This window comes from Bidens hawaiensis, unplaced genomic scaffold, assembly GCF_021521415.1.
Source record: "Bidens hawaiensis isolate Kalapana, Puna unplaced genomic scaffold, B.hawaiensis_p1.1 tig00005482_1, whole genome shotgun sequence".
Taxonomy (NCBI): Eukaryota; Viridiplantae; Streptophyta; class Magnoliopsida; order Asterales; family Asteraceae; genus Bidens; species Bidens hawaiensis.
Genome location: NW_027491351.1, coordinates 65,018 through 79,735, shown reverse-complemented (window position 1 = coordinate 79,735; position 14,718 = coordinate 65,018). Strand labels below are relative to the sequence as shown.

Here is a 14,718-nt window from a genome sequence, read left to right as displayed (position 1 = left end):
TATTTTCTTTTTAATATGTTTTCATAGTCGTCAAAATATCAAAATTATTATTTTCTAGAATTACTAACGTACCTTCAATCCTTCATGAATCAATTCTAGCTGTTAAGGCCCTTCTCAAAGTAATGAAAGGTGTTACTTGCTCCCCTACAGTTTGGTTTTTTATTTTCGTAAAAACCAAACTTTCATTTTCGTATTGTTTTACGTGTTATAAAAAATTAAAGAAATCAAATCGAATTTGTAGATTTCCATTTTTTATTTTTAGTTTTATGTAATTTATAAGAATTTAAGAAATTTTGTAAACCAAATATTTTTAGCCAAAATGTAGAATTATGAAGTAGTTATTAATTAAAAAAACATTTTGGCCCAAATTTGTTATTGCGTCCTTTTCTTTTCCCAATAATTTGAAGCTCAAATGACAAAACCGAAGAAACTAAAACCAAAGCGAACCCAAACCAATAACCGATAAAACTGAAACCGAATGGTTTTTAAGAACTCAAGCTTCGGTTTAACTCAAAACTGTTAGCTAAACTAAACGCATCCATGGTCTTTTTATGAATGGATAAATGAGATCAATGATAACATAACTAGAGAAAGTTGTTTTTCTAGCTTCTTGCTAGTTTGTTTTTTTTCTCGTCTTATAAAGCCTCGTTGTCATTCAAAAAAAGAAACTTGGAGATTGTCATCTAATGTTTATTCATTTTTGGCTAGCGTAATTCATCATTTATATATACAGTACGGTTATAAAATATCTCGGTTTTCTTCTGATACACTGATCTCATAGTAAACTTGCTCTAAGATCATTATTATGTGTTTTCATTGTCATGTAGCAGTTTCATATATATACTCTATAGTGAATGTGTATTTAAACGCAATTGTATTATCTCGGAGGTCAAGTATCACTTTAAAGAGTTTGATTCCTCCGTGCTTTATATATCTTCTTCTAAAGATTGATTTTTTTGTCCGAGACAAAATTAAGGGACTCGAATCAAACTTCACGATTTAAGCATCAATGAAGGTAGATATTTCATATTTATATAAACTAGTAACCTTTCCCGCGCGTTGCAGCGGAAATGTTAATAAGCATAAACCCAAGTGTCACGATGGGGACATTAATAAAAGATAAAGTTAATAAAATTTGTCTTTATAAAAATTTAAGTTCCCTTGATGAAAATAAAAAAATATATATATTTAAGAAAACATTATATTTTAAAATATTAAGTAAAAAACAAAATATGTAAAAGATATTTATAGAGAGAAAACAATATTAAAATAAAACTTAAAATTGTGTGGCCCAAATTTAAGGGAATGAAGAATAGTGTTTTTGTGAGTAGGGTAAATATTGGTTTTTAATCTATAATATACATAAACGAATACATAAAAATCCTACGTGTCGCGGTGTGGTCGCTCCCCCTTTTTTTGGAGTCACTAGATTTGCTTGATTTTTAAATGGAGGCTTCTCATGCATTTGACACAAATTAATGGGTATGGATCTTACCAAACCCATATATTTCTTAAACGGGTTATAACATTTCATTAAATTAAAAATTATTCTAACCAAATTATTGATGTAAAAATCCTATAAAATAGAATATAATAAAAATTAATATCTTATTTATTTTAAAAAAAGATATATATATATTATTTAAACTAAAAAAACCAATTTGATTGTAAAAAAAAATGGGTCTTGGGTCTCATCAAACCATAAGTATATTATTAACTTTCATAAATATTATTTATAATTAAAAAACCAATTTTATAGTAAAAAAAATAAACGGGTCTTGGGTCTCATCAAAACCATATAGCTTTTAAACCGGGTTATAACATCTCATTTATTTGTGAAACAATTTATCATCAAATCATAAGTATATTATTAACTTTCATACAGTAAAAAAAATATAAATTCATAAAATAAATAAATATTAGAACAAACAATATAAAACAATCCCCGGTAATACGGGGGATAAAAAAATAGTATATATATAATGTTTTTTTATCTTTGTATTTTATGACAGTGGTTTGGGCCTCTATGTTTGACTAGCTTGTTATAAAAGTGTAAAGTTAGGTAAATCCATACATATGATACGTCAAAATTTGTTATTGTTTAAATGGTAAAAGTGGCCATCTACTCCGATATTGCCGAGACCAATATTGCACCGTCCGACCATCACATGCCAATTCTGAATTCAACTTTTTACAATCATGTGATGTGATATATTATTAACCATCTATGAAAATGTAATGCAACAATTATAATTATAAAGGAAACCTAAGTAAATTATCACATAATTATGATAGAGATAATTATAATAAATCATAACTAATACATTTTGCTTTGTTTATAGTTAGCTAACATGCCCCTCAAGCTAGACGTAGGTTCTAGTCTAATGTCTAGCTTGAAACAAATAACAGCACAAATACATTGACACACGTTAAGTAATCAACATTGATTCATGTTGTCGTGCTTATAAGATTTTATATCTCTACTTCAATATTATGTTTTTTATTCTTCATCTTTATGTATTTTGAGGTTTTAAAATTACTTAAATATTACGGTTTTTATTCTTCATCTTTGATGTATTTTTACGGTGTTAAAATTTAGAATCAACGAATGATTTAAGTGTGTTATGGTTTCAATACTTAGGGTTAGTGTTTGTTTTACTTTGTTATGTGGTTTATAAAATGAAGGAATCATTATCAGAGAAAAAGAACTAAAACTAATCTACATATGTGTGTACAAAGCATCCACGAGGGTGGGGCGTAAGGTTAAGAAGAATATGAAAATTAACACCCAACGGAGATGGGTGAAAATGTCACACCCCGACCAAAGGCGGCGGAACATGCCGGTGTGCAACGGATTGCCCAAAACACAAGACACTATTAAAGTGATAATATTTAATCAACTCATTTATTTATAAATCAATAAACAACACATCTTGTTCATACAAACAAATTGAATACAAGTAAACAAATATATTGTTCGTTTTACTAATATCCTAATAGTCTTGATAACGTTTTTCGTCAAGTTCTCGCATCAACCAAAGTCAAACCTGTAACATTTCATAAAATAAAGTTTGTCAACACAAAGGTTTGTGAGCAATTCATAAGTTTGAGCATATAAGTATATGGTGATAAAATGCCACAAAACTTGTATACGAAACAATAAATAAAAGCAATAACTTGGAAAAAGAGATATCGCTAATAGATTTACGTTAGCGACACCTAGCTATAAAGGGATTTCAGATAGTTTAAGATTTTATAGTTATCGTTAAATGCATTACGTTAACAACACCTTGCTACAAGGGGATGCCAAGTAGTCTAGGATTTATAGATCAACCAACCAAAAGCGATAAACACATAGGCATAGAATCATAGAACACCAAATCGAGCAATTATTCAAGTAAAGTATACAATAATGTTTGTGGTTTAAGACTAAAGTATAAAACATTTAGTTTGAATAAGTATGAAATGTCACCCCCAAAACAAAAGACAGAAAACGGGGTATGAAAGTACTCACGTTCAAGTAATAAACTTGATCGGTAGAATGACGAGTAACCGGAAGGATGGGGTTGAACGAGCAAGGTCTAGGTGAAAGGAAGTCTTGTATATGAAAGGTTGTCTAAGAAATCTTTATATAAAATAAATGAAAATAAATGCAAACAATTTAAAGTTTAAGGTTTAAAAATGTAAATATTAATCAATTGTAATACTAGTCTTTAAAAATATAAGTTTGCTCGAAACCAGGTTAAAGTATCTAGCATTAATATTTACTCAACCTATGTTAAGTAATAAGGTGGGTAAAATGCAAGAATGCAAGTCCCTTTCGGATAAAGATACTAAAACGGGTTTTAACGAGTGTTTCGGGTTGTTGGTTCGGGTCTTGATAATTGGTCAAACCCAAGGTCAATTTTCCAAAATATTAAATGTTATGAGATAACTCATAAAAATCAAGTAAGGCTTAACCAAGTATGTAGATCTATTGTTTTAGAACTAACAACGTACGTTAAGTGAGTGTTCGGTTTTATCGGTCCAAACTTTGTTATGAGATCAAGTTGGATCCAACATTTACATGTACTTAGGAAAATAATTAAAATCAGTTTTTAAACTATTTTTAAAGAAATATACAAGTCTTGGTAGCTAAAAACACACTTGTGTGTCTTAAGCGAGTAAAATTCAGTTTAGTTCGGTTTCCATCTCACAAATAGTTCATTGATGGTTTACACATGCCCAAATATCCAAGAACTTGTATAAAAATTTATAATTGAAGAAACTTAAGTTTTACAACCAAAAAATTAACAATAAAGTCTTTAAACAAGAGTTCGGTTTTGGTTCGGTTTCCATCTCCCAATAAGTTCATAGATGGTTTCCACATGCCCAATATCAAAGACCTTGTAAAAAATGATTTTAAAAACTCAAATCTAACATTAAACATATTTAAACAACTATTTTAACAAAACTAGTAAGCAAAAGTTCGGTTTACAGTTTTGAGCTATTTACGGTTAAACCGAAGCATAGACCCTCAACTCATAACCATGGAACTTGTAAATAAACTAAAATGAGCAGAAGTTAAGCATGGTTAGTATGTATAAACAAGTTATATAAGTATATATATATATATATGTGTGTATGTGTGTGTGTATATCAAGAACACGAAGTTCTCCATAAAGCATTGCCTTACAAGGTCCGAAACTTAACCAACCGGGGTCGGATAAGTAACTACCAAAGGTAACAAGAGGTGTATATTATATATATGTTGTGCCATAAGCTTCAAGTATTAATAAGGGTTAGCAAGTTAGTTAAAATGAAAGACTATGGTTAGTTTGATTTTAGAAGGTCAAACTACCAAAAACATGAAGAACAACCTTTGAATCTTAATAATTGAGAGAGAATTTGGAGTAAGAGCAAGTGTAAAATAAAGAATATGAGTGTGTGTATATAGGGTAAGTTGAAATGGTCAAGCATAAAGAGTTTTTCCTGAAAATGGGTTGGTTATAAACACAAGAAAGCATAAAAAAAAACGAATATGCAGGTCTGAGGCTGCCACGCGCGACCCGCTGCCACTTGATGGCCGCGCGGCGCGGCGGCCTTTGGGGGTGGGGTTGGTCCAGCTCGTCTAGCGTGGTTCGTTTTGCGTCCTGTAACATCATGTAATTTTCGGGCCAAAAATGTCAAGTTTCCAAAGATAAGGGACCAGTTTTGCCAAAATTCAAACTACAGGGACTAAATTGTAAATTCTATTTTCTTGACCCATCGCGATACGCGATGGATCAGAAAGGACACCCATCACGTACCGCGATGGGGTGTCTGACACAAAGTGACACGTGTGCCACGTGGCACACGGTGGCATCGTCTACCACCATGTGTCACCACATGGCAGGTCTACTCTCTCACTCAACAAGCCTACGTCGCGGTACGCGAAGGGCTTGCCAAGGGACCCGTCGATTACCGCGATGGGATCCAAAATCAGGCCTATAAATAGCGACCACATGATTTCACTCCATCACACCAAATCAAGTTCACTTTCTCTCACTAACATCTCTCTTACTACCTCGAAATACTTGCCCTCGATCCACCTCGTTTTGCGTACCCGATTTCTCGTAATTCGTGCCACCTCCCGATGATGTTAAGCAAGAAGATGGTATTGGAGTGACGTCTCGACAAGTTACCTTGTAAAGCGTGCCGACGTAGAGAAGAGTCTCGATTTGTGTGCCGAAGTGAAGTATTGATCAAGTGAGAGTGGAAAAGATCAAGCGGCGTCAAAGTGCTGCCCAAGTGACTAGGGTTATTATAAGCCAAAGAAGGTAGGCATAATGCCCGACTGAAATAATAATAAAATATTATAAAGGCTTAATACCCCAAGTCGAAGTTATTCTCGATAAACAAAGATACCTATAACAAAGAAAATAAAGAAAAGAAAAATGAAAACATATATGTGAGTATATATATGTATATGATTAATCTTTGTTATAAAATATATTATTTAAGAATAATTAGTATTCTTGAATAATAAAGAAAAGAATACGTTTCTTAAGAAAGAAGAAACGTAGGGTTTTATAAATAAACTAAAGGTTTATAAATTACTATTAAAACTAAAGGTTTTAAAGTAAAAAGAGATTTTGGAACTAAAGGTTCATCGAGATAAATAAGACTAAAGGTCTTAAGCCGGATTGTATATCCGACTAATAAAAGTTATACTCGTACTATAGGTGCGAGATAGCAAGGAAAGACTCACGGACGGTGTTGGAAGCCGATCCCATTTGAAAGGTGAATACGCCCCACTTTTTATAAACTTGTTTTCAAACAAATCAAACGTGTTATGTGTAAAAACTTTACATGAGGCTACGTGTCTCTAAAAACATTGTAAATAAGAGTATGAGCCTAGCCCTCAGGCTGTAGTATACGTTTGTCTGGATCCTTACATATGTGGTATGCGGTGGGCACATCGCACCACGCCTGGTCACGACCTCCAGCCACGATGGGCCGAACCAACGTATGTTCTAGTGAGAATGACCTTGTGTATATACATGGTACTTAAGTACGTCGAAACGCTGCGGTGTTTTGCTGGGGTGACCTAGTGTAGAGACTCGAATTTATAATGATATTGTTTAACTTAATTATCCATAAGCCAAGAAATAATTGCAAAAAACGAAAATTCACCCCAGGGGGCGCCACGCCGCGCCTAGGCAAAAGGCAGTTTGCCGTCGCGGGCGCCTAGGCCTTTCTGGTCACTCGTTTTTGCAAGTCCAAGCCCATTATGCGTTCTATATATACATCTTTATAACCAATCCGATTCTACAACTTTTGGCTGCCGATTTTGAGTAAAAAACCAAGGGTTTGAAGGTGATTTGAAGCTAGGAACCGAGGAGGATTGAAAGAGCTTTCATCTGGGTGTTCGAGGATCAATCGCAAAGGGTTTTATCGCTCTAACTTTCGTTCCTTGTTCATTATTCTTGATGTCTTTCCTCTTTGTTTTTAAGATTTGTTTAGGATTGTTTTTAATAATGATTCTAGGCTAGACTTCATGTCTACCTAGGTTTGATGAACAGGTTTGAGACTTGATTCTTGCTTTGGACTATTGTTTGATTATGGATTTCGTTATTTAATAGTAAAGACTTGATTTTGTTTTCATGATGCATATGAATGTTTATTATCTTGATTGATTGTAAATTATAGCTTCACATGGATCTTGTTTTCTATTGATTGTGTTCTTTAGATCTTAGGGTTCATGTTTAATCTTTACTTGGTGTTTTGATTATTATGGTTGAATAGGCCTATTAGATCATAGAAGCTTGTTGATAGTTGGTTAGGGTTTTGAATGCTTTTCTAAATTCCAATAGCTGTAAGGTGAGGAGTTGTTCGTGTGTCTTGGTCAATTGCATGCTAGGATAGATTGTGACAATATTCTTGCTTAGTGCGTTGATCCTTGTTCATGATGTCATGTTAGTTTATCAAGTTATCTAGAGTTTTGTGTTTCGTAAGATTGCTTGCTTTAGATACTATTAATTAACCTTATTTGATAACTTTGCGGAAATCAATAATACTGATTGCTTAATAATCTAATAATTGTTCTTTGGGATTTCACTTGATTCAGTCAAGGGTCTTTAGGGTTCTGTTAGATGAATATGTTTTAGAAATCAGTTTCCATAATCATGTTTTTGTCCATTGCTTGATGATTGTTGATACATGGGATTCTTACCTAGGTAGATTCCTTCTCTGATTGGTTTCGATCTCGTGATTAATTGCTTGTTTCTCGTTTACTTGTTTATTTGCTTTCTTAGTTTAATCTTAGTGTATTATTAGTTTAAAAATCCCCCTTAAAACATTAATAATAAATAGTCGTGTCGTAAGTCGAGTCTAATTAGTTAATTAACGTAATTTATAGAGTCCTGTGGGTTCGATATTCCGGACTTACTTAGCTTAGTACAATTGACCGGTTCACTTGCCGGTGTTTTGTTTAGTTGAGTCTTAGGTCTTGTTTTTATTACTTGTTTAATTTAGTTAATATTTATTGACTGTTTTTAGCACATCAAGACTCGAATTTATAATGATATTGTTTAACTTAATTATTGCTAAGCCAAGATGGGCCAAGGCTTACGTAGTTTCGAGGGGTAATTAAGTAAAGAAAATATTTTTGCGTCAGCATATTCACCAGCACTCGTTGCTGACGTATTTTCTAATATTTTGCAGGTAACCAAGATTAGAGCTTGAAGGACGAAGAGCTCAAGAATCCGATGGCTCGGATATTTTGTTTAAATATTAAAATATGATGTTTTTGGTTAAACTTATAAACAAGTAAATCTAAACGAGACTTTTTGTCTCGTCTTTTGTAATGTAAATATTTTAAATCTACATGTTTATTAAAGTCTTCCGCATTAACCCGCAACTCTAATTTATTTAAAAATGTGGTACTAACTATGGATCATACTCCTAAGCCTAAGATAGAGGTGTGACACGTCCCGGAAGTTCGTTTTTGATGTAAATTGCTCGTTTTAAAGGTGTTTTCGAATCCGTAAAAAGGGGTTTTTCAAATTGAACAAGTGAGAATGATTTAGTAACATAAAATCCAATATTTTATTTTTGAAATGTTCGGGATACAAATCGGGTCGGTTTACGTGATAAACAAATACAAATAGAACCCGAAATTGACGAATGTCACAAAAAAGGTGACCGATGGCAAACCAATGGTGGCAAAAAAATTGATAAACATATATATATATATATATATATATAAAGAAAGAGAAAAGAAATTTGTAAAAATCATAAAACTCTGTTACCATATAAAATAATGAAAGCTTATGAAATACTGTGTATTACTAATCAATTACAAATAAGACTCGCAGTGAGACTAATCTAAAAAAATCTGATCATATCATATCTTTAAAAAATTGATCTAAAAACAAAATGATCAGATTAGCCTTTTAATAAGTAATGGAGTGGTGTTCCTACATCAAACTTCTCAAATAGTTACCCGATAGATACCTGACGGGTTTGGTGTGGCATATCCATCAAACAATTTTTATAAACTAACGGGTATATCCGAAAACCCGCAAATATGCTCGTTACACAACTGGTTTTGGACTAGTATGGGACAAAATTTTATAATCGAGTATGTAGTTGGAGTTACCTATAACTATCCCAAACCCGTCCGATTATCTTTCATCCCTACTTCTTAAGTTCATTTACAAAGTATTATTTAAATCGTATGAATATTCCGATAACAATGTTAAATTGTAATACTAAAGATCAAGATCAAAGAGAAGATATTATCGGACAACACAACCGCTCTGTGTGGTTTGGTTTTCCACTCCATTCACCCTAGTAACCATCAAATTCAGTAAAAGTATAAGTATGAAACTAGAAATACATACCAAACTATATAGATAAAAATCTTTAAAAAAACCATGATGACAAAACATGTCAATATTTACTATCTTATCAAATCTAATATATTTATCATGTAAAAGGAAAAAAAAGAAAGAAAAAAAACTATAAAGAATATCTTATTTCCTAAGCATACTAGTATGTATGTATACCTACATATATAAATTATCTTTGAAAGAAAGAAAGAAAGAAAGAAACTCATCAAACATCTCCGTCAACCGTCGCATCACGGCGGCGTCTTCAACGATTAATCAGCCTACCTGTTTTCAGCACTAGTCCAATTTCCCCAATTCTGCTCAGTAAAACGTCAGGTAACTTCTATTCGATGGAGGAGACTTTTAATTTCAGTTCGATCTTGAAATTGATAATTTGTTTTTGCAAATGATTAGGCTTTATTAATCTGGTGTCAGTGAATTTATATTTGTATATCGTGTTGCATACGCTTAGGAATTATTATTAGGATTCTAAACGTGCAGACGCAGTTGTTAATATTATAAAATGTGATTCCTTTAATGGAACAGAAGAAGAATATTGTATTTGTTTTAAGATAAGCTATCTGTTACATACCTAATTATACAACATATCATGCAATAACAAATTAAGATTTTACTATTCATAATTATAATCGAATGAGCACTTCTTACATAGAGCCATTCAAAAAGCCGGCAGCTCGTGTTGCTGGTTCGTTTAAATTAAAGCCCTAATTTTGCTATATATGAACTATTATTTTTGTAGTTTGTTAAATATGCATTTATGTATATGATATATTTAGATTTTTGTTCTTTTCTTATATATCAATATGTGAAGTTATCTTCTTTAAGATAAGCGAGCTGGCTCGACAAGCCATGACCAGCTCAAGCTCAACGTTTCAGCTCATTAACATACTACGACTGACTACAAGCCAGCTTGGCTTGTTAAGATAACTTACTGACCCCAAGCCCAACCTGGCTCGTGTTAGCTCGGTCTGATGATAATTAGCAATGAATTAGCAGTTGTTGGTAGGGCTGTTTAAAAAGCTCCTTGGCTCACTGGTCGGGGTTTAAACAAAAGCCCAAATTTTATTATATATAAACTGCAACCCGAAATCATAACCCATCTGTTAATGTATATAAATTATGTAGTTTATTAATTATGCTTTGTGTATGTTCAAAATAGATATTTGTAGATTTTATATATATCAATGCTTTATATGTATGTTAAAATGGAATTTTGTAGTTTATATATCTATCAATATTGAATAAGTATAAAATTAGTTATTTTAAAAGATAAAGAAGCTGGCTCGACAAGCTACGAGCCGATCTCGAGCTCAACATTTCAGCTCGATGATATAAACAAGCCGAGCTGGCTCAAGCTCAACATTCAAATCGTTAAGATAAACGAGCCAGGCCTAAGCCCAACCTGGCTCTGCTCGGCTCGTTTACAGCCTTATGTTTACATAACTTTTTTTGGTTCTGTGCTTCTAGATTTAGTTACAAACAGTTTAACATTGCAGCTATACCGCTGTACTTTTGGATCAAAGTTAGCATCTGGAGAAGCCTGAAATAACTTATTTGTATATAATCTTTTTTTGTTTATAATTTTATATTCTTTTTTTCTAAAACTTATTTGTATATTTTGCATGCTGTGTTTAGTGTCTTTGACAGGATTACAAGATGATTGGATCCTTTCTTACCAGAGGGCTCGTGTATGTTAATCTAAAACCCATTTTTCTTCATTAATGAAGAATTATAAATTTATAATAATTACTTAATTGCATGCAGATCGGTTTTAGGATATGCATATCCAGCATACGAGTGCTATAAATCGGTGGAGATGAATAAGCCTGATATTGATCAACTTCGTTTCTGGTGTCAATATTGGTACTAAACGTGTAAATTTAGTTGGTTCACATGATTAGATCGTAAACCGTATAGTCATGTTTTCAGGATCCTAGTTGCTGTATTGACTGTTTGTGAACGGATTGGTGACACGTTTGTTTCATGGTAAGACCATAATCTAGACGTTATACAAAAAAACATATATAAATAATGCGTCCGGTTAGGCTCACAAGCCAGCTTGAATCAATAAGTGAAGCTTGGGCTAGAACTCGTTTATTAAACAAGCTTACTTTTTAGGCTTGACCTCATTTAAGCATGGTTCGATTCGAGCTTTTAGCGAGCTGATCTCAAGTAGCTAACTAGCGGCTTGGCTCATTTACACCTACAATCGTTAGGTTCTTTTTTGTATATACATTTGAGTTATCGTTTTGTTCTACTTTTGAAGGGTTCCAATGTACAGTGAAGCAAAATTAGCATTCTACATGTACTTATGGTATCCCAAAACAAAGGTAAAATATATATTTTTCTAGAATTTTAATAATATTTTTAAGTTTAGATTATTAAAGTCTTTCTTTTTTGTTTCGGTTTTTTTATTTTCAGGGAACAACATATGTTTACGATTCATTCTTCCGACCATACATTTCAAAACATGAAACCGACATTGACCGTAACTTAATGGAACTAAAAACGAAGGCTGGTGACATGTTTGTTTTGTACTGGCAAAGAGCCGCAAGTTATGGTCAAACAAGAATATATGACGTTCTCCAATACATTGCTTCACAGTCAATCCCTCAGGTTATTATATATTTACATCACAAGCTCAAATTGCTAATTTGCATGCCATTCATGCAACCACACTTCTGTTTTTGACATTTTAATAAATTTATAGAGCTTGAGCTCGTTTAAGCTTTTGAATCGATCTTTTAGCGAGCCGGTCTCGAGTAGCTCACACGGCATGGCTTTTTTACACCTGTAAACCAAACCAAATCAACCCATATATTATATGCAAGTGGTTGAAAATTGCCACTTTTAACTAGCATATAGTCAGCCATCATCCTCGTTAAGCTGGCGAGTGCATGATTTTAAAACTTTTGAGTCTTTTAGATTATTATAATCTGGATTATTATTATTATTATTTTGGTTATGTTTTATGATACTAATTAAAGGATTTGATGGTGCAGCCTCAAACTAGTAGACCTCAACCGCCAGCACTAAACCGCCGCGGGCCCGTCATTACTCAACTGGAAACCAAGGACCCATCATCTCTTGTTCCTACCTCATCATCATCATCTGATTCAACTCCTCACCGAGAGGCTGCAAATACGGAGGCCCCACCACAAGTGCCGCCAGCACCATCGTCTCCTGCTGATGTTTTGAGAGCACAAAAGGCAATGTTGTCACAGAGCCTAGCGGTGGTGGCAAAATCTCAAACATCTAATGAAGATGAGATGATGGAAACCGAGCCATCCACTTCAGTAAACTCTAACCCTAATCCTCCCCCAAAGGAGGTGGTTATGGAAGAAGGTGTTAAGGTGTACACACGTGTTAGGTCGAGGAAAACAGGTGTCTCGTCGGGTGAATAATGTGATTGTTGACAATTTATAGTTTGTACAATGTGAGTATGTAGGCTGTTGAATTGATAAATGTAACATGTTTGTGTTTTGTGTATTATTTCTTGCTTTAAAACATTTTACTTTTTTTTATATCATTACATGATCAAAGGCGTGTCTAGGTATGAGATGCATGTTGCTTGACATGCACGAGCGCCCATTGCACGAAGGCAAATTTTGGGATCGGAAGGTCGTACCATGTGGTTTTCTAGGTTATATATATATATATAGGTTGGGTCAGGTCATATATACATTATTTGAATCTATAATTTGGATGCATGATGCATCTTGATATAAACTCTGGGCGCTATCGTCGTCCTAAGACTAATTGTAGTGGTTTTAGTTGAAAAGGGTTTGTTAAAGTGAATGTTACTGTAACGTAGGCAGTTGGACTTTAATTAAACCATCCTTGTAAGTTGCAACCATGTTTAAACTAAAGATAGCTTATTTTTCTAATAAGCTTTTAAAAAAGAAACCTGAATAAGATTTTGTGATTTTTGGTTCGATCTTATAATTCTAACTAGAGGTTCCCTCGAAAGGTTCAAACACACATAAAACATAATACATGACAATATACCACACAACCTTACTTTTTTATTGCTTGATTTAGTATGAAATCTATGAATAAAAAAAAAACTATTTCTATTTAAAAAGAAAACAAAAGAAACAAAAAAAAAACACTAAAAACCGGGCAAGTGAATATTCGAACTCGGGTCATTCACCTTACAACACCACCGTACATAGCAGTCACTTATTGGACCTCCTTAAAATTACTGTAGCATTAGGTTTATAATTATATTTAGTATAATCTAAGGTAGAAATAAACATTCTCGAGTAAGATATCACAATCATATAAAGCTAGAAGGGTAGATTTGTGAGATACTTCAGACCGGTTTGTTAAAAACTAGAAGCACATTAAAATATCAGAGGCAATAGTTGACTCAACAACATAAAAGAAAACTAGAACTCGAGAGAATTATAGAGAACATATATATATAAGGAAGAAGTTTTATTTCTTTAAAAGGATTGTTTACAACTGATGAGAAGTTTTTATTTTATAATTTATAGGCAAAGAAAAGCTAACTAATCTCATAAAACAAAATACATGACATAAGGCCCATACATATGACTAAACCTAACTAACCACTTTAAAAGTGATTAGACTCAAACCACACATTTAGTACAATATTATACAATCTTAAACAATATACATAATTATTAAGAATTTCTTTCACAAATTACGGTTTGGACCATCATTAATATTCATTTCTATTGTTTGTGTGAGGTCCTGGTGGGGTAAGAGATTTTGTGCTTTCAGTTTTTCCATAATTTTTCTTTTTGAGGTGTCCAAAAGCTCACCGAGACTTGAGGGAAGTTATCTTGTAATTTTTTTCTTTTGGAGTTTTTTTGGGATTTCATTCAAATCTATCATCGAACAATTTCCTTCATTTTCATTTGAGATACCCCTAAAAACATTGGCTTCAAAGTAGTCATTGGTAGCTACTTTCCATTCTTTTACACTGGGGTGATTTTCTGACCATAAGTCATCTCCTCTCAGGACAATAGAAACCAATTTTAATTTTAAACAAGCTTAAAAGCTTGAACTTCACATATTGAACTTGACTAGATTGACGAGCTTAAAAGGGTATTATTTATAAAATTTGTGTTTAATATATTATATATATAATAATATTAATAAAATCAAGATAAAAACACTTAAGTAAATATATTATGTAGATGTAAAACCACAACTATAAACATATATATGAATAGTTACAATTACAAATATAGATAAAAATAACACAACTTAAATATAAAAAATATTAAAAGTCAAGTTTAACAAGCTTAAAAAAACTATTTGCAAACTAATCTCATACTTTAGAAACAGAGTTCTAACCATATACCATTATCAT

At 32.7% G+C, this 14,718-nt stretch overlaps 1 protein-coding gene across 1 annotated transcript; it reads left to right on the top strand.

Moving 5' to 3' along the window:
- The first annotated feature begins 9,616 nt into the window (after positions 1–9,616).
- LOC143629934 (putative HVA22-like protein g) lies at positions 9,617–12,896 on the top strand. The gene is made up of 7 exons (XM_077099078.1): positions 9,617–9,689; positions 11,010–11,062; positions 11,139–11,237; positions 11,304–11,360; positions 11,641–11,704; positions 11,796–11,990; positions 12,377–12,896. Exons 2-7 carry the CDS (start codon positions 11,031–11,033, stop codon positions 12,776–12,778), a joined length of 849 nt encoding a protein of 282 aa, XP_076955193.1. The 5' UTR covers positions 9,617–9,689; positions 11,010–11,030; the 3' UTR covers positions 12,779–12,896.
- The last annotated feature ends 1,822 nt before the right edge of the window (positions 12,897–14,718 follow it).

Bases quoted from the DNA above. Each gene is read 5' to 3' on its own strand.
- LOC143629934 (XM_077099078.1), top strand. From the start codon at position 11,031: ATGATTGGATCCTTTCTTACCAGAGGGCTCGT. The intron at 11,063-11,138 runs GTATGTTAATCT...AATTGCATGCAG, and splicing joins TTTCTTACCAGAGGGCTCGT to ATCGGTTTTAGGATATGCAT. The intron at 11,361-11,640 runs GTAAGACCATAA...CTACTTTTGAAG, and splicing joins GGTGACACGTTTGTTTCATG to GGTTCCAATGTACAGTGAAG.